Raw genomic sequence first — 27,774 nt, 5'->3', positions numbered from 1 at the left:
TTTGACATTGTCTCTAGGTCTGTAGGAGAGTTGATACCTCTGAGATTGCCAACATCAAGATGTGAATTGATGATGGAGAACTTAAAGATCCTACTCCTTACATACAGCCTATGTCACATGGGTGCGGGTGCGGGTGCGGGGATTCGGCACTTCCAAAAAACCTGGGTGCGGGGGTGCGGTAGGGGCAAAAAATGTAAAAATAAATATATATATATATATATATATATATATATTAGAAAAGGGAATAATAATAATAATAGTAATGTAATAATAAACATATATTAAAAATCTAGAAATAATTTTAATGTATGGATCCACAGTTGGATCCAACATGCGGATCCACACCGCAAGAGAACCGCGGATCCACCTCGCTGCTGGATCCCGGGTCTTGGTCTCGGCCCGTACCCTACGAGGAAAAAAAAGTATAATTTAAGGCAACCTGATACGGGTTGCTCGATAAAACGAGGGTGGTTCCCGCACGGTGAAATCGCAAAGGGGGAGGGGGCCGGAGCATAGCCACCAGGAGGACGGATCGCTCCTACCTTTTCATGGACCACCGTCCTCAAATAGGGGTCCCAAACCCCTTCTATTCCACTCTCTGCCTCCCACGCTCTCGTTCTTGCGCACACCAACAGGAGCAATCGATGCCCTCTACATTTCCCTCTATCTCTTTTTCCCCCTGCCTCTCATCTTCCTCTGTTTTTTCGTTCTCCTTCTCGGCCCGAGCTCGACAGTAGCGGCACCGACAGACCTCCACTCTCACGACAACAGCCTCCTCGCCGGTTAAGGTAGGTTTTACTGTGATTTCACACAACTGCTGAGTTTTCAAGCATGCTTTGGATTTGATGTAACTCTCAACTCGAAAAATTGGGGGTTTGGGTTTGCCGTGAATCCCCAAATCAAAAATTTGGGATTTAGGGTAGGGTTTATTACGATTGTTGAGGGTGTATTCTGTTTCAAGTTGCAATGGGTTGTAATACACCCAAATCGAAAAGATTTTGAAGTTTTAGAGGGGTTTCGTGTGGATGCAACTGCGGGCCTTTTTGTGTGCCGAAATAGCCCTGGGTGCGGTCAACGCACCCAGGGTCGGGTTGACCGCACCCGGTGTCGCACCCGCACCCGCGTCGAGTCGCGTCAACACGGGTGCGGCACCCTGCTAGCCGAATCCCTGTGACATAGCATACAGCTTAAGGGAACACTCATCTTTCAATTACTAGACCTGACAGAACACACGTTGTACATACAGCTAGTCAATTTCAGCATGCTCCCACTTCTCTTCATATGGGAGCAGTTTTGCACATTATTAGATATATTAAAATTTCATTTTTTATGCCTCTTTTTGTTTGTTTTATCTTTTTTAGATTTAATTGCTTATACTGATGCTGACTGAGGAGGTGATCCCAATGATAGACACTCAACCAAGGTTTTTATGTTTTCTTAGGTGAATCTCTAATTTCATGGCAATGCAAAAAGCAACAGAATGTTTCACTTTCATCAACTGAGGTTAAATATCGGGCCATGACAACAAAAACGATGGAGGTAGTCGAGCTCAGAAGGTTGTTGGCTGATATGGGAGCTCAAGTGACAGAGCCTCCTGCATGTGTTGTGACAACAAGAGTGCGATCTACATTGCCAGCAATCGTACTTTTCCTTAACGTACTAAATATATTGAAATGGATCGTCACAATGTTCGAGAGGAGTATCTACATGGGACCATCGATCTGCCTTATGTTACATTAGAATACCAATTAGCAAATTTCTTCACCAAACCTCTTGTTGCTCTCTGTTTCCACTTTCTATTAGACAAACTTTCGGTTATTATACTATAAGTTTGAGGGAGAGTGTTAAAATTGTACATATATTTATATTTATATTTATATTTATATATATAAATATATATTTTTCTTCTTTATTTTTCTCTTTTTTGTTTAAATTGAACTAGTCAACCAAAAGAGACATTGGGGAGGTCCAACGACTCTATTTAGAGTTGTTGGGTCTTTCCCAATGTCTCTTTGGAAGCTCCTCCTGCTTGTGTATATATAGGGGTGAAACCCCTTCCCATTTGTATGTTTCTTGCATAAAGGTTATCAATAAAATATTATTTATTTTAGCTTCTTGTTGTTGCCTCTTGTGTGGGTTTTGTGAGTGAGTCTATTTGTGGCTTTTGGTGTGTTTTGTGATGGAGCCCATTTGTGGCTTTTGGTGTGTTCACTTTAGCATCTTGTTGGAGGCTTCCATTTCTTTACATATAGTTGGGCAACATTTAGAATCATGAGGAAGATTTGGAAAATAGGAGGGAGAAGCAAAGAGTGGGCTAAGTTGGAAGGCTAGGAGAAATCAACTAATATCTGATCATTGGAAATAAAATTTCAGAACCAGCTGGGGAGCTTTGAAGGAGAAGATCCAACAGAAAGTAGAGGACATTCAAGAATGGTAAATGAGACAAAATCCGATTGAACCAACTTCTCGAGTATCTTGGCTGAAGAATGAGGACCAAAGCACAAAATTCTTCAACTTAGCATCATCAGAAAGGATATGCATCAATCACAGCAATCCATTGTCATTGGAGGAAGAAGGTTTCAAGGTTTCTACATAATAAAGTGTATCTATACTTCAACGCTTAGTTTGGAAAGGATACAGCAGGTAATTGTCACTTGGAAGGGTTGTCATTTACCATTTATTGACTGCTCAGACTACCATGCTTGAGGCACCATGTTGAAAAGGAGAATTGAACACAGAAATGCAGCATTTAACTGCTGATAAAGTTCTTGATTCAAACAGATTTCCAGTTCAGTTCTCTCGCTTCATGTGGGATGAAAGCAAAGTAGATGCGGTGAATGATGGATGAAGAACATGCAAATGAAAAGATTATAAAAGAAATCAATAAAAATAAAACCTGATTTATTTATTCAAAAGAAAATCAACACATAGAATGTAACCAGATTTCAACCAATTTTATTGCCTTGATCAGTCTTGGATCAGTCTACAAGATACCGTTGAAGATCCTAACACATAGACTTGAATAAGTGATCAGCAATGTAACATCTCCACTCAAACAAAATTCATTTTTAGGAGGGAAAATTCAAGAATCTGCCATGACTGCAAATAAAAATCATTTACTCCACCAAGGTGCCCATGGATGAAGATTTCATTTTAAAGGTAGCTATGGAGGAAGCCTTCTGCACAATCAGGTGGTTGTTTCTTGTTCTCCGCATGCTGGAAATGGTGTATGGTATAAGTGGAGACCAGTGTTATTAAAAACGCGCCTCAAGGCGCAAAAAATGTGCCTCGCCTCAAGGTGAGGGGCTTTATGCCTTGAGGCGTATGGGTAAAGCGTAAAAGGCCCGAGGCGTGCGCCTCATACGCCTTGAGGTGCACGCCTCGAGGTGAGGCGCGCCTCAGGATGAGGCGCATATGCCTCAATAATTTTGGTCAAATGAGGGTTTTGACCAAAATTAGGGCTTAAACATAAAGGGGTCGGGGGCCTTTATTTTTAAGCCCCTCTTTTTTTTTCACAGCAGTCTCTCTCACAGCAGCTCTCACAGCAGTCTCGCTCTCGGCTCTCACAGCATTCTCTCGCTCTCTCATGGTGGAGCCCCGAAATAGGTATGCTCTCTCTCTTGTTTCTAGTTTTTTCTCTTTCTCTCTCATTCTCCTCCTCTTCTTCTTCTTCTTCTTCTTCTTCTTCTTCTCATTCTCAGCCCATTTACACGTCTTCCTCAAGGTAGCTTGCGCAGGTAAGTCTCAGGCTACCTTTATCACTCATTTCCAAATGCTCATCTAGCTCTGAGTTGCTCTTATATCCTACTAGAGTCCTTTCCAAAAAAAAATTATTTTCATCCAGTCAATTGGCTATGTCAAATCTTAAGACTTTGTTGACAGTGCGCATTTCTGTATATGATGTTTTGGTCGACATAAAAACCATGTTCAATGCACCATATTTTGTTTATATATATGAAGAATTATCACATTCTATTATATGTTTTTCCTTGACATACTGATGCTCTTCATGTCTCTTTTCCAGTTTGTCTGTATAGGAGGGCAACTTGTTGAGCATCATCCATCCTTGTGATGACATTGACATGGGTGGGATCATTTTTTTTTGTTAAAACAAAATCGAATCAGCATAATTTTAGTCAAATCGACACTTCACTGATTTGTTGAAAATCGGCCTGAATCGGTTTTTGTTTTTGTTTTTAATATTTTGTGATAATTATGATATATGTTTGTTATTATAAATTTTAAGTATTAAATGCACATTTTAGAATTTGATTGATCCTCTAAGTCATCATTCACTTCATTTCTTTAGAAAGAAAAAAAAGAATTTATATAAGAAAAGGGCGACAGCCCTAAACCTAAACAAGTTGGTTCTGATCCATAAGAAATCGGGTCTCAAACATAAGCCCAAAAAAAATTCTTCTGGAACCCGCGCTGGGGGGAGCCCCCGGACCCCCCTTCCTGCAAGGGCAAAAACTCTGAATCAGGCTCCACAACTCATCATGAACAACTCAAAGATTTGGCTAAGGTCAAGCTTTTTACATGAGCCACGCTTTTGTGATTCCTTTTGTATGATCTCTGCTTAGTTCACGTTTTTTGGTTAAAGAGGATCTTGTGCACTTATTGGTTTCTCATATACACAAGCATGTTTGTATTCATTATTCAGATTGCAACTACTATTAGTTTATTGTTTGTTTGTGCATTTGTTGACTATTGAATTATTGAATTATAAAATGCAGCAAAATCTTCTTCTATTATTTTGAATGTATCTTTTATCAAAGAATGGTACTTGTAATCTAATTTTTTGTGTTAATATATATTTTCTTATATGTATTTTTGCAGTGGAACAATGGGAAAAGACGTAGGATGGGATCATAGAGTTAAAGTTTCAAATCTCACTAAAGAACCCAAACTCGTAGGACATGTAATTTGCAATTACTGTGATAAACAGACTACATGAGGCATTTATAGGTTAAAGCATCACTTATCTCACACAAAACATGGTGTAAGCATGTGCGAAGCGATTCCACCTGATGTGAAAAGATTTTTTCAGAATCATCTAAAGGATCAGAAGCAAAAGAAACAAGAGGAAAAACAAAACAAGTTGGATATCGGGAGGAGTGTTTATTTTGGATCATCATCAAACGATAATATGCACAAAGAAACCAGTGGATCATGTAGTGATGCAAAAACAAACACAGGTGGTCCTATAGACCTCTTTGTGAATAAAGAAGCACGACAAACCATAATAAACACTACTTTCAAAGGGGACGAAAGAAAAAATGTATGTCGTACCATTGGTAGATTTTTTTATGTAAATGCCTTATCATTTAATCTTTGCAACACTCCATATTTTGATGCAATGGTAGAAGCTATTGCAAATTATGGGCGAGGGTTCAAACCGCCTTCTTATCACGAGATCAGAACATGGATTTTGAAAGACGAGATATATTGTACTAACGAAATTTTAAAAGAGTTCAAAAAGAAATAACCAAAGGTTGGTTGCAGCATTATAGCAGATGGTTGGATAGATGAAAAAGGAAGAAACTTAATTAATTTTCTTGTGAACAGTTCATCTGAAACAGTATTTTTTAAGTCCGCTGACATCAGCGACATGGAAAAAACTGGTGCAAATTTGTGTAAGTTATTTAAAGAAGTTGTTAAAGAAGTTGGTGAAAGTAATGTGGTGCAATTCATTACAGATAATGCACCAAATTATGTGGCAGCTGAAAATATGTTAATAGCAGGAAAAACATGTTTTTGGATACCATGTGCGACACATTGCTTGGATCTTATGCTAGAAGATATTGGAAAGATATCAATTTTTAAAAATACAGTGTAAAAGGCAAAAAAAATTATAAGATATATCTATAGTCATGCATGGCTATTAAATTTGATGAGAAAATTCACAAAGAAAAAAGAAATATGTTCAGTCGTCACTCGTTTTGCTATAACATATCTCACACTTCATAGTATTAGATTTATAAGAAAGAGTTGAAATCGATGTTCTTGTCTTCAAATTTTAGATCATCTAATTATTATAAGAAATCTGATGTTAAGATCATTTCTTATATTGTTCTTAATGATCATAAGTTTTGGGTTGCCATATCATAAGCAATTAAAGTTACACTGTCGCTCGTGAAAGTGTTGTGATTAGTAGATTGGTAGATGCAGATGAGCCTGCTATGGGATTTTTGTACGAGGCAACGGATAGAGCAAAGGAGGAAATTGCTTCAAACCCTAACAAGGTTGAAAAAAAATATAAACATATTTGGGATATCATTGATAGACGATGGGACTTGCAACTTCATAAGCCTTTGCGTGCAGCTGCCTATTATTTAAATCCTCATTTTCATTATGTTGACAACTTCAACCCGGATGGAGAAGTTATGAGTGGCTTTTATGATTGTGTTAAAAAATTGGTTTCTGATGCAAATGTTCGGTTGAAAATCACAACACAAATCGATGCATTTAAAAAAGCAAAGGGGTTGTTTGGTAGAGAGACAGTGAGTTGATGAATTTTGCAAATCGAATTCTAAGTTTGACGTGCAGTGCATTAGGCTGTGAGAGAAATTGGAGTGCTTTCTCATTGGTTTATGATTTTGTATTTTATTTTTGAAATATATTTTTATAAGTGTAATTATCTTATAATTGATTATCAATGATTTAAAAATATAGTTGCATACAAAACGGAGAAATAGACTTGAACAAGCGAAGATTAATGCATTGGTTTTTGTAATGTACAATATGAAATTAAGAGAAAGAAATATGAGGAGGAGGGCTACCAAAGACCCTATATGTCTAGATCATATAGACTCAGACGATGAGTGGATTGTGGAGAAGAAAGATCCAGTGTTGCCTAGTGATCCCAATTGGTTGGAGGATTCATGGTTGGATCCGAACTTCGACATAAATGTCATTGAGCATGTGCCTATTGAAAAAGTCATTTCACCCCATGATTCACAAAGTGGTTCTAGGCAAGATAGGTCTTTAAAAGATCAAGGTAAAACTATATTCCTTTTACCTTGCTATGAATATAAATATATTTTTTTAATTACATAAAATAAGTATTTAATACATAATTTTTTATTGAAGAAAAAAAAAAGCAAAAGAAGTGATCGAGGATGTGGAGGAAGCAAGTGCAGATGATGAAGTGTCAGACAATGAAGATGAAGGAGAACCTATTTATATGGATTCCTCAGATGATGACATTGAAGACTTAAATATTGATGATGATGAGACACAATAAGAGCCTAAGCCCTAATTCATATCATAGAGATATGAGCATTTATATGTTTTTTGGGGTCTTTTATTTGTAATTGTGAATGTTAACACTCATTTTGAAGAGTTTTGGACAAATATATTAATATTTTGTTGTTAATGCTAACATTCATTTTCTAATTATGACATGGTGTTGTTAATGCTAATATGCATTTCGTTGTTAATGTTAATTTTTTATTGAATGAATGCTCATATTTTATTTCTTAGATACTTCCATAGATCAAGTTGTTGCATTAATATTACTTTTACATGTTAATCTCATATTTTTTCAGTATTTATTAGAGATTTTTTATTTCTTGTTGGTAGTTACTTCATCAATAAAGCATTTTTTATTTTTTTATAATTTTAGATACTTTTTATATTTTTTTAAAGTTTAAAAAAAATTGAGGCTTACGCTTTACGCCTCGCCTCAAATTTTGGTAGAGCGCCTCACTACGCCTCAACGCTTTTCACAACACTGGTGGAGACCTAATATAATGAAATTCACTCCAAAGTAATTGGCATTGTTTCACTTCACAGAAAGGTTAAGGAATATTTTAGACCAGAAAAGGGGCTTTGAGAAGAGATTCCGTATCTCCATTGCTATTCAACATTGTTGAAGAAGGTTACTTTAGCCTTTTGTTGAACAATGAAGTGGATAGCAGTTTTCATTTCAGGGGCTTTTAGCACATGGTATATCACCTCTATCTCACTTAGTTGTTCAATGATGACATATTTCTGTTTGGAACTGCACATAGTAAGCAGCTTTGTTAAAGATTTTTCCAGAGTTGTATGGGCTAGCAGTGCATGAGCCCAAATGACTGCTACTGTTCAACACAGCAGAGCAGATAAAAATGTAAGCAGTGTATTTTCAAATGTGGTCTTGGTAACATAGTGCAGAAATACACTGAAATCCATTCAGTTTGGTTATTGTAAGGAGTTACTCCCGCAGAAATGGAAGATCGGGCCATGACAGCTTCAGAATTGACCTACTCATTATTTATCACAAATGGGAAGGATCACTTTAATTGATCTCATTTTAGCCACATTCTCTATAATGCCATTAAATTCAATAAGTGAATGGAGAAAGAACATCAATGTTGTTTCATAATTTGATGCGGCGGGGCAGTAAGTTCTCACTTGTTTTGCACAAAACAAGTTAAATGATGGAGTTAGGGGGCTATGAGTGAAAAAAAGAAGAAGAAAAAGGGCCTATTGAACAACCAATTATTACAAAAAAGGGTGTATCAAAAAGATAGCTGGTGGGATAAGTTATTAAAACCCTATGTCACATGGGTGCGGGTGCGGGTGCGAGTGCGACACGGGTGCGGCGCAATTTCAAAAATTTTGGACACGGGGACTCGGCTATATATATATTAAAAAAAAATAAAAAATATATATATATATATATATATAAGACTCAGTCAAAGTTGTGCCCATTAGGGGACAGGTGATGAGTTGTGAAGGCATTCTGTACACTTTCTTCATACAGGAATAATTCACTTTTGGGCACTTTCTTCATACACTGTAATAATTCACTTTCTTCGTACAGGAAAAAACCACAAAAACTTGAGTTGTGCCCATTCTGTACTTAAAACTTGAAAGTGTACAGGTTTTTTAGTTGTGATGGGTTTTTTTCCTTACAGCTGTAGCCCAGAAAATTTTAAAAAAAATTCAAAAAAAAAAATTTCCAAAAAATGGACCAAAATGACCCTGGGTGCGTTGACCACACCCAGGGTCGGGTTGACCGAGTCCGAGCCGCACCCGTGTCGGTGCGTGTCGACGCGAGTGCGGCGACCTTGGAGCCGAGTCCGTGTGACATAGTTAAAACCAAAGTATTAGTTGCAAGATTGGTCTTAGAATTGGCATCCATATATAGATGTGCTAATAGGCCAAGGGTTCGGAAAGGTCAGCTCAATGTTTGCCATCCTTCAGAAAGAGTATTGAAGCTAATTTGGGCAAGGGTAATAAGATTGCTTTTTGGCCGTCCCTTGGGCTGATTCACGCTCTTTGCCATCTATGTTTGTGGCACTAGTTAACATTGGAATATAGAAAGTTGCAAGGCTACTGATTGTTGATCACACAATAGTTCTTTGAATGCTAAGATCCTTATGATTCAGACTTAGGGGATGCTTCAATCATGTCTCTTCTATCTAAATTAAAATTAGACAGAGAGAATTCTTTGTAATGGCTAAGTCATGCTATCATGCAGGCTTGGAACTTGGCATGCCTGTCTTCCCGAAGATGGGGACTGGAGGCCTCTCCTCATGTAAGGGTGTTGGCTTGGCTGATCTCAATAATTGGATCAACAACTCGGGATAATCTTAAAAGCAGGGGTATTTTCATGGCCATCAGATTTCTTATGTGTGAAAGGCTGAGAAATCTCCACTTGTTTTGAACTTGAAACAGCTTTCAAGAACTTTTCAAGGGCTTGGTTAAAACTGATTGATAAGATCATCATTTCCATAATATGTGTCCCGTCTTCTGGCTGATTTGAAAGAAAATGATGTAGCCTCTCTCGGCTATGTTGTGGTGTGGTGGCTGCATACAGCTTGCTGGATAAAGTGCCTGGAGAAAAAGTTCAGGCATCTTTTAGGACTCAAAGTCAGACCTGCAGCCTCTTGTCAGGAAAATCAATTTTGAGATCGAATTATTGCACAAGATAGATGGTGAAAATTCACTCCGGACACTCATAAGAATTGGACCTGCTGCATTCTATTTTTTTTCTTCTTCTGCGTGTTGTGTTTGCCCTGTTTTTCCTAGTCAACCTGGTCCCCATTTTTTGTTTATCTGAAGTGTTTTCTCTTCAAAAAAAAAACACCCGACTCAATCATGCACAAGATCAGGTTAGATTGGCACAATATGGTCAGGTTCAGCCAGATTAGAGTGCCAACAGTAGAGTCCAGGTTGACATTAGAATCTAATAGAATCTGTGCAATGCCATCTGCAGAACTAGAAGAGTCAACTAGCGAAGACAATTATTTGAAATATGGTTAATAAGTATTTAGAAAACTTCCTATAAAAAATACTTAGAAGACTAAGAACTAGAAGAGTCAACTAGTGAAGACAATTATTTGAAATATGGTTAATAAGTACTTAGAAAACTTCCTATAAAAAATACTTAGAGGACTAATATGCATTACTTTGTTATAAAATGAATAAAACAGCAGAACTTACATCAGTATCAGTATGTGAACATGATTTTGTATGCATATGCAAACAGGTCAGAAGGCATAAAACTTATCAGGCCTCAGAATAAAAACAATAAACCTCTTTCTAACACAAGCAGTAAATGAGGCCATCATTACTAAATCATTCCTTGCAATCATGCAACCAGAGCCCCTACTTTATTCCTAAAGGAAAACCCAAATGTACTTGAATCCTACAGCCGACCCTCACAACATATTCCCAAACACAAAATTTCAGGCTCGTGTTTTCATCATCATCTTCTTCTTTGCCATCACCACCACCACCATCACAGCTATACCTTGCACTTTCACATAAGAGGTATCTGTAAGAATAAAATTCTCAGGATTTCAACCCACAAGTAATTACACATTCATTCCCATCAACTCTCAAAGCCTCCCTCCAAGCCTTTACCAGTTTTCTACATTTCTTAACTTCATTTAGCTAACTCTATATGGGCATTGCTTCAGGCCACTAAAGAATACGCCAAAAGATTCATTCAAAAGTTTCCTCCTTGTACTCTGTTATCAAAGTTATCCTTGTAGATCATCACACCATGTGCTATCAGTAATCTCAATATCACAGAAACTAAGCAAGATATAGCTAATCAATGTTTCTATAAATTCATTCCATTACCACCCTAATCAGTTGCAACTAGACATTTTAGGTGCCACTTCACATGAGAATCACAAATCCTCCAGTTTTTGTTTATCATGATACGCAAAAATATTGTCATTAGACACAAGTAACAAAGTTTTCTTTGCTCAAGACAATACACATATAACCTTCACTAGTGCCTGAATGCAACAATCTTATATCGAAGCAAATCTACCTTTGCATGGACTTCGCTTTGCTCCTATGAGTTGGAACATACAAGAACTTCCATTGACTACATCTTCAGACGGATGCAAAATTCTGACCAAAAAGGAATGATCCAGGATGTGAAGAAGCAAATAATATATTCGAAGATACAGCGCTTAAAGGAAAATGGAATCTTATGTATATCATGTGAATATAGAAGTATTTCATGCAGCTACAGTATAATGATCATGAAAAAGACATTGTGGATTTTCAGCCACAACTAACATCCAAGTAACCATGCAGCAAAAAGATAACCATGGAATCGCCAAGAACATCTGACTGAATACACCTTAATGTATAGCATGACAAAGGAAAAGGCAGAGAAGCTACAAACATAAGAGTCCAGATGATATTGTGTGAAGATACAGTTAAATGTTCAAGTCCACAAATAGTATAATAATGCTATAGATCCACAAATTTGATACCAAGGCCAAATATCGTCATTAAGTTAAAAAAAAGGAAAAATCTTGACAGTAACTTAAACATGTATATCCAATAATCATTGACTTTATCAAAATGCTCAATTAAGTGCTAATTCTGAATGATGCAGTCGACTATCCACAGCATGATTATTCACTTATTATACAGATAATACTGCTGGAACAGCTAAATACTTTATTATTGAGGAGTATCAGGGTTTATGCTTCACCTGCAAGAGGCTTGGTTCTTTACTGATGCAAAGAAGAGAGAGAAGTAAGAAGGTAAACCACACAAGTGGGTGGAAAGGAGTCCAAAAGGTTGCTTCACTAGAGACATCCTACTTCAGTATATAAAGGAATCTAATGACCTCTAGGGGTATTTTATTGTTTTACCTTTAATACAAGTGATAAATAAGAATAATATTACAAGTGAAAATTACACCATAACATAATAAAAAACCAATTTATTACACTTAATTGAAACCAGCTCAAAAGTACCAACTGCTTATTCCTCTAGTATCCAATGTTATTAAAAGAAAACTACCACATACCAGAACATTATGCATTGTTATGGGTGTTTAATGTCAAGCCGAATTCAATTAATTTTACAATAGAACACTGGACAAACTACCAAACATATGTCGTGATGTACTGTCAACCATTCAAATCCATAAAATCCAGCTAAAGTGACAAAAACACAAGACATGGTATAGCCTGTAGATTAACATGAAATGAGTTGCACCAAAGGAAGTAAATAAGCTCCAAATTCTCAACAAGGGAGAAAATAAATCTCTAGCTCCCTTACTCAAGGTCTCTCCATACAATCACAATTCACATGTTGACATACATTCCAAAACTCTATAAACCTAAAACATTAATGATATCATCCATATATATTGTTGTATAAACATAAAACTGCAAAAATCTCTCTCTCTCTCTCTCTCTCTCTCTCTCTCTCTCTCTCTCTCTCTCTCTCTCTCTCTCTCTCTCTCTCTCTCTCAAAGAACGTTACAAGCATAAAAATTTCCACAAGAGTATAATGGAATAAGCATATCTTATGAGGAATTACAACCAAAATTCGCAATAAACAACTGCAGAAGACAAGAACCTAAAAAATAAAAAAGAAAGAAGCATTGAGTAAGGAGGAAAGAAGAAAAAGTTGAGTTTTCCCAAGGGATGATGGAAATTGCCTGAAAACAAGATAGCTGCTTTTTAGAGATCTGTGATGTCAAAGTATATATAACTACAGCAGTATTCAGCTCCTGCAGCTTCTGCACAGAGGCCAATGCACGATTCTTGCCAACATCTTCCTCGGAGAACAGAAAGTTGCTAGATAAATCCCACAGCTCAACTGATCCTTCATCGTGCAAAGTGATAGACTTCACACCAGCAAGTATAAGGTTCTTTGCTGAACCAAGCAAGAGACAAAATAAGAATCACTGTACATAGACTGTATTGTTGAAATAAACACCAGGAGAAGGAGAACAGAGAGACACACTCACAAGGTTATTTGCTGCAACAACCAAGAAACAATATAACAATTACTGTAAATAAAACTGTATAGTTGAAATACACACAAGGAGAAGGAGAATAGAGAGACACAATCAGAAGTATAAGGTTGTTTGCTGCACCAACCAAAAAATCATATAACAATCACTGTATATAAAACTGTGTAATTGAAATAAACACAAGGAGAAGGAGAACAGAGAAAACAAACACACACACACACACACACACACACACACACACACACACACACACACACACACACACACACACACATGTGTGTGCACGAATCACAACCATGGAAGTTGATAACTACCAAACCGATTCTCAAATTTCTTCTGCTTAAAGGCATCCTAGTAAGAAGTAAAGAAAAGTTATCAACTGCAGTGAAATTAAAAGCTCAACCCGAAAATTTTCTTTTGTGGATTACATAAACTATAGAACTCATATTCCACATAAAGCAAAAGATGTGCAGCCTTAGGTACTGGTTAAGATTGGCCCTACCTCGCTTTTCACGAAATATACACATTCAGTAATCAAACAACAGTATCGATCATGTGGAATCGGCTTTCAGTTCCATGAAACAAAAAAGTGTCAGAAGCAACATTTCATCATGCAATCTGGCAATGATTTGGAAGGTAAGATAATTTCCAAGATAACAAATGCTCCCAAAATCATAAAAAGATCCCTATAAAACGGCACCGTTCATTCCAGTCCAAAACTTTAGACCAAAATTCCCTTAAACAAAATCGCAATCCTCTAAAACAAAGCGCAGATCATGGAAATACACTAAGAAGCATGTTTCCGATTTTGAATTGATCGACCACAACTCGAAAAGTTTTGATATACAAGAAAGTGGAATATACAGAGAAAATGTAGGGGCAATTATGCATATCCATTTCCCAAGATCTGGCCAATTTCATAGACAATCACAACCTCCCTTAAATAGCATCGGCATAACCCTGAGTGTCTCACATCACTCAGATCAACCACAAACAATTTGGGCAAGGGCAAAAGAAGAGGAGAAGAAGTTCAAGAACGCACCCACTTCGGCGCCAAGGCCCTGCATCCCGGAGATGAGGACGCTCGATGCCGCGAGCCTGCGCATCGTCTCCCTCCCGTAGACGGCGAGCTGCCTGCTGTGCAGATCCTCGTCGATGTCGGGCGGGTTCCCGTCGTTGCAGGCCATCGTCTCCAAGCTGTGGCTGTTGTTGTTCCCCGTTGCGATCAAGCAGTCGACGCGGTGCTTCTTTACCAAGCTTTCCGTGTTGACGTCGCCATCGCCATCTCCGTCCCTCCTTCTAGGAAGCATATAGTGCAACAGACTGCTCAAAACCCCACCACGGGACGCGGTCACCAACACTATTCCCGAGAGAAACCCTATTCCCAACCCAAACCCTAACCTCCGACGCAAGGATCATTGAACACCATTTAAGAGTTGATCTAGATGGACCTAAAGGGAGATGCTAACCCTAGATTCGACGACTACTTTATGGTTTAAGGTAACGAAAAGGGAAGGGGGAGAGGGGGAGAAAAAGGAGAGGAGGAATAAAGGGGAAGACTTACCAGAGATTACATGGGGTGGCGGTGCGGGAAGGAATCGTATTCGGCAGCCGGCGGAAGTGGCCGGATATTGGCCGCTAGTGGTGGCCGGAGACGGTGGTGGCTGTAAGGTTTGGAGCCAGGACCGAGCGTCAGCTTGGTCGCAGTCTTACTTTTAAAATGACGACTACCTCTCTGGCGTAATTTAAGACCGCCGCAGCTAACATCTCAGAAAAAATACCGGTACATTTAAATTTAAAAAATACATAAAAATATATATAGTTTTTGTGACATGGGTCATCGACTGGTTAAAAATTGGTCGATTCAATTTAATTCAGTTCAGAATGGGAATCGATCGGTTGATTCAATGTCGATACTGATTCCGGCAACATTGATAAATATTGCATTAGTAACATGATAAAAGCATGATATTTTCAAAATACGGGATATTTTGAACATATCGCATTTTAAGGAAATTGTATTGGTTGTTAGAAATATTGCACTCTTAGGGCAAGTTTGGAAGCGAGAAAAACTCTGATAGGAAAAGAAAGTTTTGCTTAAGAAAAGTTCTCCAAAAGAAAATTTTTGGCTTGTTTGTGTAGCATGAGAACATTTTGGCTTCTTTGTTTATGCATGAAAACATTTTCCTCCTTAGCTAATAATATCAATGTCAAAGGCAGCTCTAGTTCAAGGCTATGATCCGTGTAATGTTTTTTATCCTTGTGATAACAAAAACATATACAAGCATATCTTTACATCTGTGTTCTGGTAAGTAAAAGGCTCCTAATGTGATAAATCATTTATAAGGAATTTCACAAACATTACATGAAAACTTGCGCTATTAAAATTGATTCTACCTGCTTATTTCAGCGGGTCACAGGTGATGATGGATATTCTCATATTGCAGAATATGGTAGTGAACATTCAATTCAGGATTCATTGTCAAAAGCTGGTAATGATCCAAGTTGGGATCGGTTAAATTTTCTTGCAGAAACTGCAGATAGAACCAAAGCAAAGGACTCAAATGCACCTTCGTTTAATATGAATCAAGATTTACATCCTAGTTGCAATGATTATACAGCTAAAGAGAGACTGACTCTAACTCAAATATATGACCCATCTGCCAAACAAAGAATAGCTAAGAATTCATTCATTTTTTTTTTTAGTTTTATCTTTTTAAGATTAGTTTTTCTTTTTCAATAGCCTTATGATTATGATCTGAATTATCAAAGTCCCAAGTTAAATGTCTACATAGTGTGAACTACAATATCATGGCATCCAACAAAAAATAGTTCCTTGGCATGAAAATAATGAATTATTATACATTTAAATTGATTATAATCCTCGAATAATAGTCTGAAAAAAAGTAACCCGCTAGCAAATATTTACAGAAACTAAAAACCCAAAACCGAAACAAAAGAAAAACCACCATCATCCAACAGAGAATAGTAACTGAAGAATTCACTTATTTTTCTTAGTTTTTTCTTTTTGAGATCAGTTTTTCTTTTTCATTAGCCCTGTGAGTATGATCTGAATTATCAAAGTCATAAGTTCAATGTCTACATACTGTGAACTACAATATCATGGCATCTAATCTTAGCATGAAAACAATGAATTATTGTACCTTTATGTTGATTATAATTCTCGGTTAATAGTATGCAAAAAAAAATAATAATAAGCAACTAGCGAATATTTTCAAAAACTAAAAACCCAAAACCGAAACAAAAGATAAACTGCCATCATTCAATAGCCCACTACTTATACCACATCAAATAACTTACAAAAAAGATTCATGTTAAACGAAAAACCCAAAATTGAAACCCAATAAACCTTTCAAAAATGAAACCAAAACAAGTCAAAACCAACCCTAAACAACTCTCATCGTACGACATACCTGATTGCGATCGGGAAGAGGAAGGGCGAGTGATGCAACTATTCATGGAAGTATTTTTTTAAAAGATATTTTTCAATGAAAATCGTTTACGTAAACCTCGCGCCAAATCTTAAAATTTTGGTTCACACTAGTGATGAAGTCCGGGTCAAACACAGAGAACGTGTTTAAAAGCTTTTGTATCCCACAAAGATGACAACTCTTTATTGCCTTGAGTAAAAGAATAAACAAAACATTCTACCCTATTACAATAGTCGAGCAGAAATTAAAAATTATTACAACCCAATTAAATAGCCAGTGCCCCTAAAAAATAAAAATAAAGAAAAGCAAAAATTTGCAGGGCTCCTTCTTTGACGGACTAGCTCTTTTTATTTCGCATGGGCGCTACCCTAGTGATGACACTTTCTTCGCACACATGAATCCACCTGCAAAACACGCAAAACAAGCAACACAAAATGCACTCACCAACTAGATTTCCAAAATAACAACTATTAGTTTGCAGGAAAAAATATTAGATCTACATAAATTTCATGGAATAATCTAATTACATTTACTACAAAAAAAATCAAAATCTAAACTATGATGCAATCTAAACACTAAAAGAACGAAGAAAGAATTCAATTAACACGTTGCACGTAGAAAACAGAAATCAATCAGCAATCACTTAGGCTTCCGACTTTGAGATACTCCCAAATCATGGATCAGCTATGCATCAATTTAACCTACAACCCAATGCTGACCAAATTTGGTCTGATTCACTTTTTAACATCGTTCAGCAGGCTGGTATTCGTGTAACTCTATTGTTGATCGGGTTTAACCTTAGTCGAGATGGAATCAGTGAGGTTAAGCACGACTAGTTGTTAAAAAAAATATCTAACACGTGAATGCTACTAACAACAAGCCCGCACGAAAATGCAGGCAGGTTTGGAAGTTTGTGAACCAAAAAGAAATATTTCAACCAGACTTAAGAAGTTATGCAAATTTGACAGATCTGGTTGGCTTCGGTCCAAATCGACTTATCTGATCTACGTAACCCTTAGCTAAAAAGCTGGGTTCCAATCAGATCTAAAGATAAATCTGATCGAATCTGCTAGATCAGAGTGAGCAAGGGATTCTCCAGTCTGCAACTAGATAGATCTGAATCGGGTAGTTGCAGCAGTGGCCTGGGCAGATCAGATTAATGCAACCCATGGGGTGTGTGATCTGATCTGACGAGATCAGTGCTTGGCTATTCTTGTGTGTCTGATTCGAACTATTGATCAGATATACACTGCAGGTCTAATCCGCAGATCGAATCAGGGCAGGTGTTACACTTCCTTAGCCGATCAGGCTTCAAAAAGAATATTTGATCAGATCTGATTGGACGATCAGATGGACTGATCTAGATGCATAGATGCTTAATGGCCTGATATAAAAATTTATTTTATGTTTTTCATTGAACCAAGTAAACAAAAAGAAGAAAATTGATCTATGCGTGAATGGAATTTAATCACAAAGCTTTATTTCAGTAGATTTAAAACTAAATGGCAGAAGTAAAGAATCAATTATATACACTAATTTAACGTGAAATGGGGGAGAAGAAACATACTTGGGTTCTTTCGAAAGAGAGGTTAAGAAAAGAGATGGTCTTTCTTCAAGCTTGCGCGTGCACTCCGATGAAACAAGGAGACGTTAACGAGGAAAGGGGAAGTGGAGAAGAAGAAATAGGAGAAAGAAAAGAGAAGAGACGAGGGAGAATTGACGGTTGAGAGAGAGAGAGAGAGGAAGGAGAGAAGGGGCTAGCGTGTTTTTCAAGAGAAGACGCCCCCTCTTCTTAATTATTATTATTTATAACTAAAACTAGGGTTAGAATTTTTTTTTAAAACTCTACTAATTTTTAATAAATTCAAAAGAGCTACATTAAAGAAAAATAATTTTAAAAAGGTTGTTAAAAGAAATTAAATTTTCAAAAACCACTCAAGTGGATTTCACTTTGTGTGATTTTTCACTTTTTCTCAAAACTAAGTAATGCCCTGCCAAACGTTGATAAACAAGGGTTATTAATCTATTTTTGCAATTAATCATGCACATAAAAATGTATATAATATGCATAAAATTATGCATGATCAAATTCCTCCATGCTTATCATTTTCTAGTCCTCGAGCAAACTGCCCCTTAACAAAAATAAAACAAAACATGCAAATCAAACCTAACTCACTTTCGTAGGAATCACGATTGCATTTAACATATGCAACAAACGCTTTAAACTCCTGAGTTACCCTAGTGGACGAGTCAGGTCTCGTGAGGGTTTGTAGTGATACTACCCACAAACATTTATGTCATGTATATATCTAAGTTTAAATTTAAAAAGTATTAGGCAGTTAAGAAATTCATCTAAATAACATTTCATGCAATTACACGTTTACAACATATTTAGAGTTTTCACATGCCACCATAGAAGAAAAACCTTTTGTTTTACTTTTCTAAAAATTATAATTATTTATACTTTATTCTCAGATAATCAAGTACACTCATGTTATTGCTTATTTATCCTCACTTATATATTTTCTGCACAGTTTTTCATAATTCTATCTAAGCAATGAAATTTTCATTAAGCTCACATTATACTTTCTCTTTCTTTTTCTCTTTCACTTTTTACACTTTGATTTTTTTTTCAATTGAGCACTATATCCATTTTCAAGTTTTCGTGACCCGTGTAACGAGCTTTGGGTCAGTGACTCCTAGGCCAGATGACCTTAAGACACTAGATACAAAGTATCCCTTAGACTTAATTGTTTGTTTGAGTCACTAGACCTTATACTTTTATAGTTCTATATATAGCTTTCTTCTTGTCATGTGCCATGTCAACATCTCTTAGGTTCTCTATAAAGTCTATGTAACGAGCTTTTGGGCCGGTGGCTCCCAAACCAAATGACTTTAGGGCACCAGGTGTAAACACCCCTCAAGCTCTACTTGCTTGAACCAAATATGCCACAGATATTGACTTAGACAAAGAAGTGATCTTCTTCATTATCCTTTTTGACATGAAAGTCAAACACTTCAACTTGTGTCTGAGCCCAGCTACTAGAAAATATTGAAGACATCACACCGCTAAACGTATGATCTTTTTTTCTTTTAAGCTCTTATTTTTAATATTTTTCATTTGCTTAGTTTTTCAAAAAAATTTATGCATATTCATACTTGTGATTCAGAATAAACTCTAACATTCATCTACCATCCTTTTTTTGAAATCCACATAAATGTCCACGCTTTCTAGATTAGTGTGAGAATTTTTTTTGGGGGGGCTTAAAAATTCTCTAAAATGTTAGATTATGTAAAGCATTCATATAAGCTTAAAACTCATTTCTTAAAAGCCTAATTTTTATGAGTTTTTATCAGAATAAATTCATGGACAGAAAAAAAAAATTGGGTATACACCCTCTCCCATGCTTGAATGACACAGTCCTCAGTGGCACTCCTCTATGCTTATATGGAAAAAAATGAATGCACACTAAGAAACAAAAGACACACAAGCGAAGGGATAGATATCTCCTGATGTATATGTTGGAAGTTGTCCTATCACCTATAACTCATAAACACTATCAAAGAAGTAAAATGTATTATACATGATCTATCATTCGTACACATAAACCAAAAAAAGAAATATTCATAAAACTATGAAGTAACTAAAAATAAATCCTAATCTTACATAATATACATTGCATGCTTCTTTACACATCCATGAGGTCAATGACCTCGATATCCCTATTTGTAGCGATATCAGAAATGCAGGGCCTCAGCCTTTGCCCATTGACCTTGAAATTCCAGCCTATTCTTGGGTCCATAATATGAACTGCACCATGTGGAAATACTTCCTGGACTATGAACGGGCCATCTCATTTTGACTTCAGCTTCCCTGGAAACAATTGGAGTCATGAATTAAAGAGTTAAACTTTATGACCAAGCTCGTACTACTTTCTCAAAATATGCTTATCATGAAAATTCTTAGTTCAAGCATTGTAAATTTTGGCACTCTCATAAGCGTTGTTTCACAACTCCTTGAGTTTGCTCAATTAAACCTTCCATTCTGTTCCAGCTTGAGCCATGTCAAAATTGAATTTCTTTATCGCCCAATAGGCCCTATGTTTCAATTCAAAAGGGAGATGACATGGTTTTTTGAATAGCAACCGGTAAGGGGACATGCCAATCGAAGTCTTGAAAGCAGTTTTATATGCTCATAATGCATTATTTAAGCACTGAAACCAATCCTTTTGGTCTATCCTGACTGTCTTTTCAAGAAGTTGTTTGATCTCTCTGTTGGAAACCTCGACTTGGCTACTAGTCTACGGATGTTATGGTGTAGCTATTCGATGATATACCAGATACTTCTTAAGTAAGGAAGCAACATGTACATTCTTGAAATATTTGCCTTTATCACTGATAATAGCTCTCGGAACGCAAAACCTGCTAAAGATGTGCTTAATAAACTTAAGCACTGCTTTATGATCATTGGTTCGGGTAGCCACAACTTCAACCCACTTGGACACATAATATACTACCACCAAGATATAAACATTTCTGAAAGAAGGTGAAAAGGGACCCATAAAATCGATGCCCCAAACATCAAAGATCTCAACAACAAAAATGGGGAGCATGGGCATCATATTGCATTTAGAAATATTCTCCATTTGCTGGCATAACAAGCATCTCTTGCAGAACTCATGTGAATCTCTATGCAGTGTCATCCATCAGAATCCAAATTAGAGGACCTTGGTTGCAGTCTTTCGACTGAAAAAATGACCTCCATAGACCAGGGAATGACAAAAAGCCAAAACTGATTCAATCTCCTCCTTTTGAATGCACTTTCTAATCATTTGATTCGAACATAGCTTGAATAACTCTAGATCTTCTCAGAAGTAATGTTTCACCTGCGCCATAAATTAATCTTTCTCATTTTTGTTCCAATGCACAAGAAACCTTCCTGTCACCAAATAATTAATGATGTCTACGAACCAAGGCATACGCTTAACATACAAAAGTTGTTCATTAAAAAATGAATCATCAATATGTACCTGATTAGTAGATGACTCCACTGTCAGTCTGGATAGATGATCTTCTACAAGATTCTCACATTCACTCTTGTCTCGAATCTCGAGATCAAATTCTTGTAGAAGAAGGATCCAACGGATGAGATGCGGTTTGGTATCCTTTTTACTCATCAAATACTACAGAGTGGTATGATCCTAGTAAACAACGACCTTGGAGCCAAATAAATATGAACAAAATTTTTTTAATGTAAAAACTACAGCTAGCAATTCCTTCTTAGTTGTAGTGTAGTTCATCTGAGCATCCGAGAGGGTTCTGCTAGTGTAATAAATAACATAAGACTTTCTTTTCAATCTTCTGGCCAAGAATGGCTCTAACCGCATAATCAAATGCATCACACATGATTTTAAAGGACACTGACTAATTGGGGTGAGAGCCTCCTTTAGAGATAGAAATGCCTTCAGATAGACATCATCAAAATAGAAGGGTTGATCCTTGGAAAGTAGGTTACAAAGCAGTCATGAGATTTTGCTGAAGTCTTTGATGAACTGCCTATAAAATCCTGCATGCCCTAAAAATGATCACACTTATCGTACAAAGGTCGGTGGAGAGAGTTTCGCAATAGACTTCACTTTAGCTTTATCGACTTCGATCCTCTTCTCGGACACAATGTGTCCCTGAACAATCCCTTGCCAAACCATAAAATGACTCTTCTCCCAACTAAGCACAATATTTGTCTTCATACATCGCTTGAGCACCCTCAATAACTTCTAAATATAATCATCAAATGAAGAGCCATATACTAAGAAGTCGTCTATGGAAATTTTAAGAACATCATCTACCATATGGGAGAAAATAGCCATCATGCACCTTTGAAATATTGTCGGGGCATTACAGACCTCGAACGACATTCTCCTGAAAGCGAAGGTGCCACATAAACAGGTGAACATAGTCTTTTGATCCTCAAAGTAAACGACCACTTGATTATATCTTGAATAGCCATCCAGAAAACAAAAATAGTGTTGGCCAGCAAGTTGTTCTAATATTTGGTCAATGAACGACAACGGAAAATGATCTTTCCACATTACATTGTTTAGTTTTTGATAGTCGATACAAACTCCCCACCTTGTGGTAATCCTTGTAGGGACGCTCTCTCCTTTATCATTGATGGTGACGGTGAGCCTAGATTTCTTGGGGACAACCTAAGTTGGACTCACCCATTGACTGTCCAAGATGGAATAAATGATCCTTACATTCAACCACTTAACTACCTCCTTTTTCACTACCTTCTTCATGTGAGGATTCAACCTCCTTTGCATTTCTCTAAAGGGTTTAGCGCCCTCTTCCATGATGATACAATGCATGCAAAAGAATAGGTCTATCCTCTTGAGAAGTACCACAAACCAATTGATCGCCTCTTTATGCTCATGTAAAACCTGCAGAAGCTGGCACTCATGAGTGCTCGTCAGGTCTGCTGAAATAATAACAGGTAGAGTTATTCTTTTCCTAAGAAATCGTACTTGAGCGAAGCTGGTAAAGGTTTCAGCTCAAGTTCAGGCGGGTTCTCAATTGAAGGTTTTATAGGTTTCTCTGCCAAATCTGGGAGGGGCTCAAAGTGCCAGGTTCATTGCAACTCACCTAACAATCTATCAATCAAACTAGAACAATCTTCCTCGAGTGATTCATCATCATCCTCCTGAGGTGGATCGCTCAATGTCCATAACGACTCTACTTCTACCATGTCCTGAACTAAATTGACCTGGAAGCAAGCATCTTCACCCGTAGGGCCCATCACTGCATTGAAAATGTTTAGTCGCATCTTTATGTTGCCGAATGATACATCCATCACTTCTATGCAGCAATTAATGCATGTATTGATAGTAGCTAAGAAGGGTCATCCCAAGATGATGGGTGTCTGCCTAACCTCATCAACTCCCTCCATATCCAAAATGATAAAGTCTATAAGAAAGTAGAAATCCTCTACCTTGACCTACGTCCTCAAAAATCTCTTATGGGACCTTGATCGATCTATTTGTCAGCTGCAGGGTCATTGGCGTACATTTTATCTCCTTTAGCCCGAATGCATCATAAAAGAAACCCAATAAGATATTCACACTTGCCCCAAGGTCAAGCAAATCATGTCCGACAGTGATCTTTCCAATGACACACGAGATAATCGAAGCCCCTGGGTCCTTAAACTTAGGAGGAGTTTGGTGTTGTAACACCACACTATCCTGCTTAGTCAAATAAATATTCTTCGATACATTGGCCCTCAACTTCATTTTCTACATATAAAGTTTTTTCAAGAACTTTGTATATACATGGACTTGTTGAATGACATTCAACAAGGGGAGGTTAATCTGAACGTGCTTGAAAATCTTAAGCATCTCCTGCATCTTCACCCCTTGTTTGTCAAACGACTTTGACTTCTCTAACGCTTCAGGAAAGGGGGCCTTGGATATATATGATCTGGAAGGCTCAGGTAGAGGAGCCCTCCCACTTTCCTGTGGCATATCCAAAGGGACCGACTACTCACTAGTCTGTCTCTTAAATTCTTCTGCAGTCTCCCTTGTTCCATGGAACTCCTTCTCACTCCTAAAGATGGCAATAGCCTGAGCCTGCTCTTGGTGTGCAACAGTCAAGTGCAGGCCATGAATCAATTCCTTTCTCCTAAGGTTGACCATGGGTTGACTAAGCAATGTCCCCCTCACTTTGCCTGCTTGGCGTCTCGGCAAGTTGTCCCATCTGTGTTTCCAACTTTGCTATGGATTGGGTATGGGAATTCAGGTTTGCCTTGATGTCCGCAAAAGCCTGAAGCATTTTATCCTCAAAGGTCTGACTAGATGTAGGCTCTTGGGACTGAGGTTGGCTAAACAAGGGTTGAGCCTGAGGAAAACTAGGCCTTTGGTAGCTTGATTAGTAGCCACCTGGTCTGACTTGGGTTTGGGAAGGGGCATGGAGTTGTTAGGGATTTCTCCACGAGAAGTTGGGTTGGTTTCGTCAACCTGGGTTATAGGTCTTTAAAAATGGGTTGTTCGCGGACTTGGCAAAACCTTATGCCACCTGAACTTGCTCTTGCACAAATTTAAGGTATTATAGTGCCGCAAAGCAATCAAGTACATGGTCTGTTGAGCTAGCACACAATGCACACACCTGCATGGTTTGGGAGGGATTTGACAACAACTGATTCAATTTCTAGGTCAGTAGGCCAACCTTGTTTTGCAACTTAAGGTGTATCCCTATCTCATACATGTCAGCCTTCTTTGCTCCAACAATGGCAGGTGCTGCCTTTTTTACTCAAGAGGCTGAAGCGTGGTGCATAGAATTTTCACTCAGGGTCTCGAATAAGGCCCACACTTCATCCTCACTCTTTAGCGTGAAGGTGCCTCTACAGGCTTCATCAACCATCTGTCGATTCTTTTCAGTCAGGCCATCATAGAAATATTACACCAGTTGTGATCGAAGCACCTCGTGGTGGAGGCACTTTCAGAGAAGATCTTTTATCCTCTCTCATATTTTATAAAATTATTCTCCCTCAATTTGCGTAAAGCTGGTGATAGCCTTATGAAATTGGTTCGTCTTACAAATTGAGAAATATTTCTTCAGAAATTCCTTTTGCATTATGTCCTAAGTGGTAATATGGACTGTATCCAAAGACTTCAGCCAATGCTTCGCTTTATCTTTGAGGAAGAACAGGAAAAGAGTCAACCTCAATGCATCATCTCCAAAATTATTGATCTGCATTGTAGAGTAGATCTCTAAAAACTTATTGAGATGACATTAAGGATCCTTATTGCTAAGGTTATAGAAGGAGGGCAGCTTCTGGATAATGCTGGCCTTAATTTTATATTGTGGTGCTTTTATAGTGGGTCTCACTATGCAGGACACTGGATTGTACTATGTAGAGACGAAGTACTCTCTTAGGGGATGAACTAAAGCAAATTTTTTGCCATAGTTCTGGTCCTATGAGCTCTCTTAAGGATGAGTTCAAGATTCTCGATAGCATCTATAAGCTCTGAGCCTGAAGAACGTCGCCCTTGCATAAACCATAGAATTGAGACCCAATGCAACAAACGTTCTAAAAGTTTAGTTTTCTAATTATCCTAGCACGCAATCGCGATCAAAGCACACTACAAAAGCAAGTAAAAGTAAAATAAAACTAGAAATAAACAACCATCACTCAATGCAGATATAGAACTTCAAAGCAAATTACATGCACAGTCACCTAAGATGATACCCTAATAGGTGGGTTGTGCAAAAAAAGTAAACAGGCTCTATGTTTTATACTCAGCGTGGTTCTGGCAATAATAAATAATAAACACAAGCAAACTAAGCAATCCTAAATATCAATAGGAAATTAAACTACACAATCCTAATAAAGTGCAAAAGCAAACTAATAATCCTAAATATACACAAAAAAGGCAATAAAGTGAGTACTGAGTTTTAAATCGCCGTTCCCAGCAACGATGCCAAAAATTTGATGCAACTATTCATGAAAGTAATTTTTTAAAAATATTTTTCAATGAAAATCGTTTATGTAAACCGTGCACCAAATCTTAAAATTTTGGTTCACACTAGTGGTGAAGTCTAGGTCGAGCATAGGAAATGTGTTTAAAAGTTTTTGAATCCCACAAAATGACAAAATCTTTATTGCCTTAAGTAAAAGAACAAAAAAAATGTTCTACCCTATTATAATAGTCGAGTAGAAATTAGAAATTATTACAACCCAATTAAATGACTAGTGGCCCTAAAAAGTAAAAATAAAGAAAAGCAAAAATTTGCAAGGCTCCTTTTTTGACGGACTAGATCTTTTTACTTTTCAAGGGTGTGACCCTAGTGATGACATTTTTTTCGTACACATGAATCCACATGCAAAACACACAAAACAAGCAACGCAAAACGCACACACCAACTAGATTTCCAAAATAACAACTACTAGTTTGCAGGAAAAAATATCAAATATATAGAAATTTCAGGAAAAAATCTAATTATATTTACTAAAAAAAATTGAAATCTAAATTACAATGCAATCTAAACACTAAAAGAACGAAGAAAAGAATTCAACTAACACGTTGCACGTAGAAAACAAAAATCAATCAGGCAGGTTTGGGAGCAAATCAGGTCTGCAAACCAAAAAAATATTTTGACACTGCGCACACACATATTGATAGTATGCTGCTTACTCAGACTGGGTGTAGTCTGACCCTCTCAATTATATTCTTTTTCAGGAAGTGAATAAACTTCATGGAGCAATTGCGGGTATCGCAAGGGATGGAGTCATGAGATCGCATAATTCTTAGAATGTCTTGTGAAACTCTGATGACATTTATTTTTGTATTAATTATGATTTTCATGTAATAATGCTAGACATTGATTTTTTATTTTGTCTAATAGAATAGAATTTACTATTATCACCTGTAACTCGCCCAATCTATTTAACCAAAGTTTTAATAAGTAATTCTAATGTGATTTTTTAAAAAATCATAAATTTTAGAGTTAAATATTTAAAAAATCATAAATGCGACTATCCATTCTGGACATTTTCGTGCTTCCTCGAAGTTCCTAGGTTCTATGTAAGAGTGAATGGCGCTTAGACAAGCTCTATATTTAGGTGAAAAAGACTCATATGAGATGAACCTAGAAGGGGGTTTTCTTGGTCTTTCGGTCCTACGAAGGTTTTCCTCACTCAGAGGAGAAGTCTCGCTATCATCATATCTTTCGAGGGTACTTTTGAAAGTATTCCTATCTCTATGAGAGTAGGTTATGGGATCTGTATGCGGTTCTTCGTTGATATGTTGATGAAGCGTTGAGGGCTCAGAATAGGTTTCATTATTACTTAGGTCATTTTGATTTGATTCGTCATCACTAGAATCATCATCTTCTGTCAATAAATCAAACAGAAAGGAATAGTCTATATTTTTGTCATTAGATTCAAGTTTTTCGAAACCACTAATATTTTCCAAGAAACTAACATTTCTGGAAACATATAGTTTATCACTTTTAATATCATAGCAACGAAAGCCTTTTTGAGTTTCAGAATAACTAAGAAAGGCACAAGGAATGGCCTTAGGGAAGAGTTTGTCATTT

At 37.1% G+C, this 27,774-nt stretch overlaps 1 protein-coding gene across 3 annotated transcripts in view; it reads right to left on the bottom strand.

Annotated features, from left to right (window-relative positions):
• Positions 1 to 14,672, bottom strand: part of LOC149843932 (ubiquitin-activating enzyme E1 1-like) — a 42,908-nt gene extending 28,236 nt beyond the window's left edge. For all 3 annotated transcript variants that reach the window (XM_090000173.1, XM_090000174.1, XM_090000172.1), the window contains exons 1-2: positions 14,274 to 14,672; positions 12,914 to 13,131 (exon numbers count right to left, since the gene is read on the bottom strand). In XM_090000173.1, the coding sequence (XP_089856299.1) occupies positions 12,914 to 13,131; positions 14,274 to 14,541 (486 nt within the window). In that variant the 5' untranslated portion in view covers positions 14,542 to 14,672. The remainder of the gene's footprint in view (positions 1 to 12,913; positions 13,132 to 14,273) is intronic.
• Between the last annotated feature and the right edge of the window lie 13,102 nt (positions 14,673 to 27,774).

This window comes from Nuphar pumila, chromosome 3 (genome assembly GCF_984573655.1).
Source record: "Nuphar pumila chromosome 3, dmNupPumi1.hap1.1, whole genome shotgun sequence".
Lineage (NCBI taxonomy): Eukaryota > Viridiplantae > Streptophyta > Magnoliopsida > Nymphaeales > Nymphaeaceae > Nuphar > Nuphar pumila.
The sequence above is the reverse complement of the archived record's forward strand: the minus strand, read 5'-3'. Positions and strand labels throughout refer to the sequence as shown.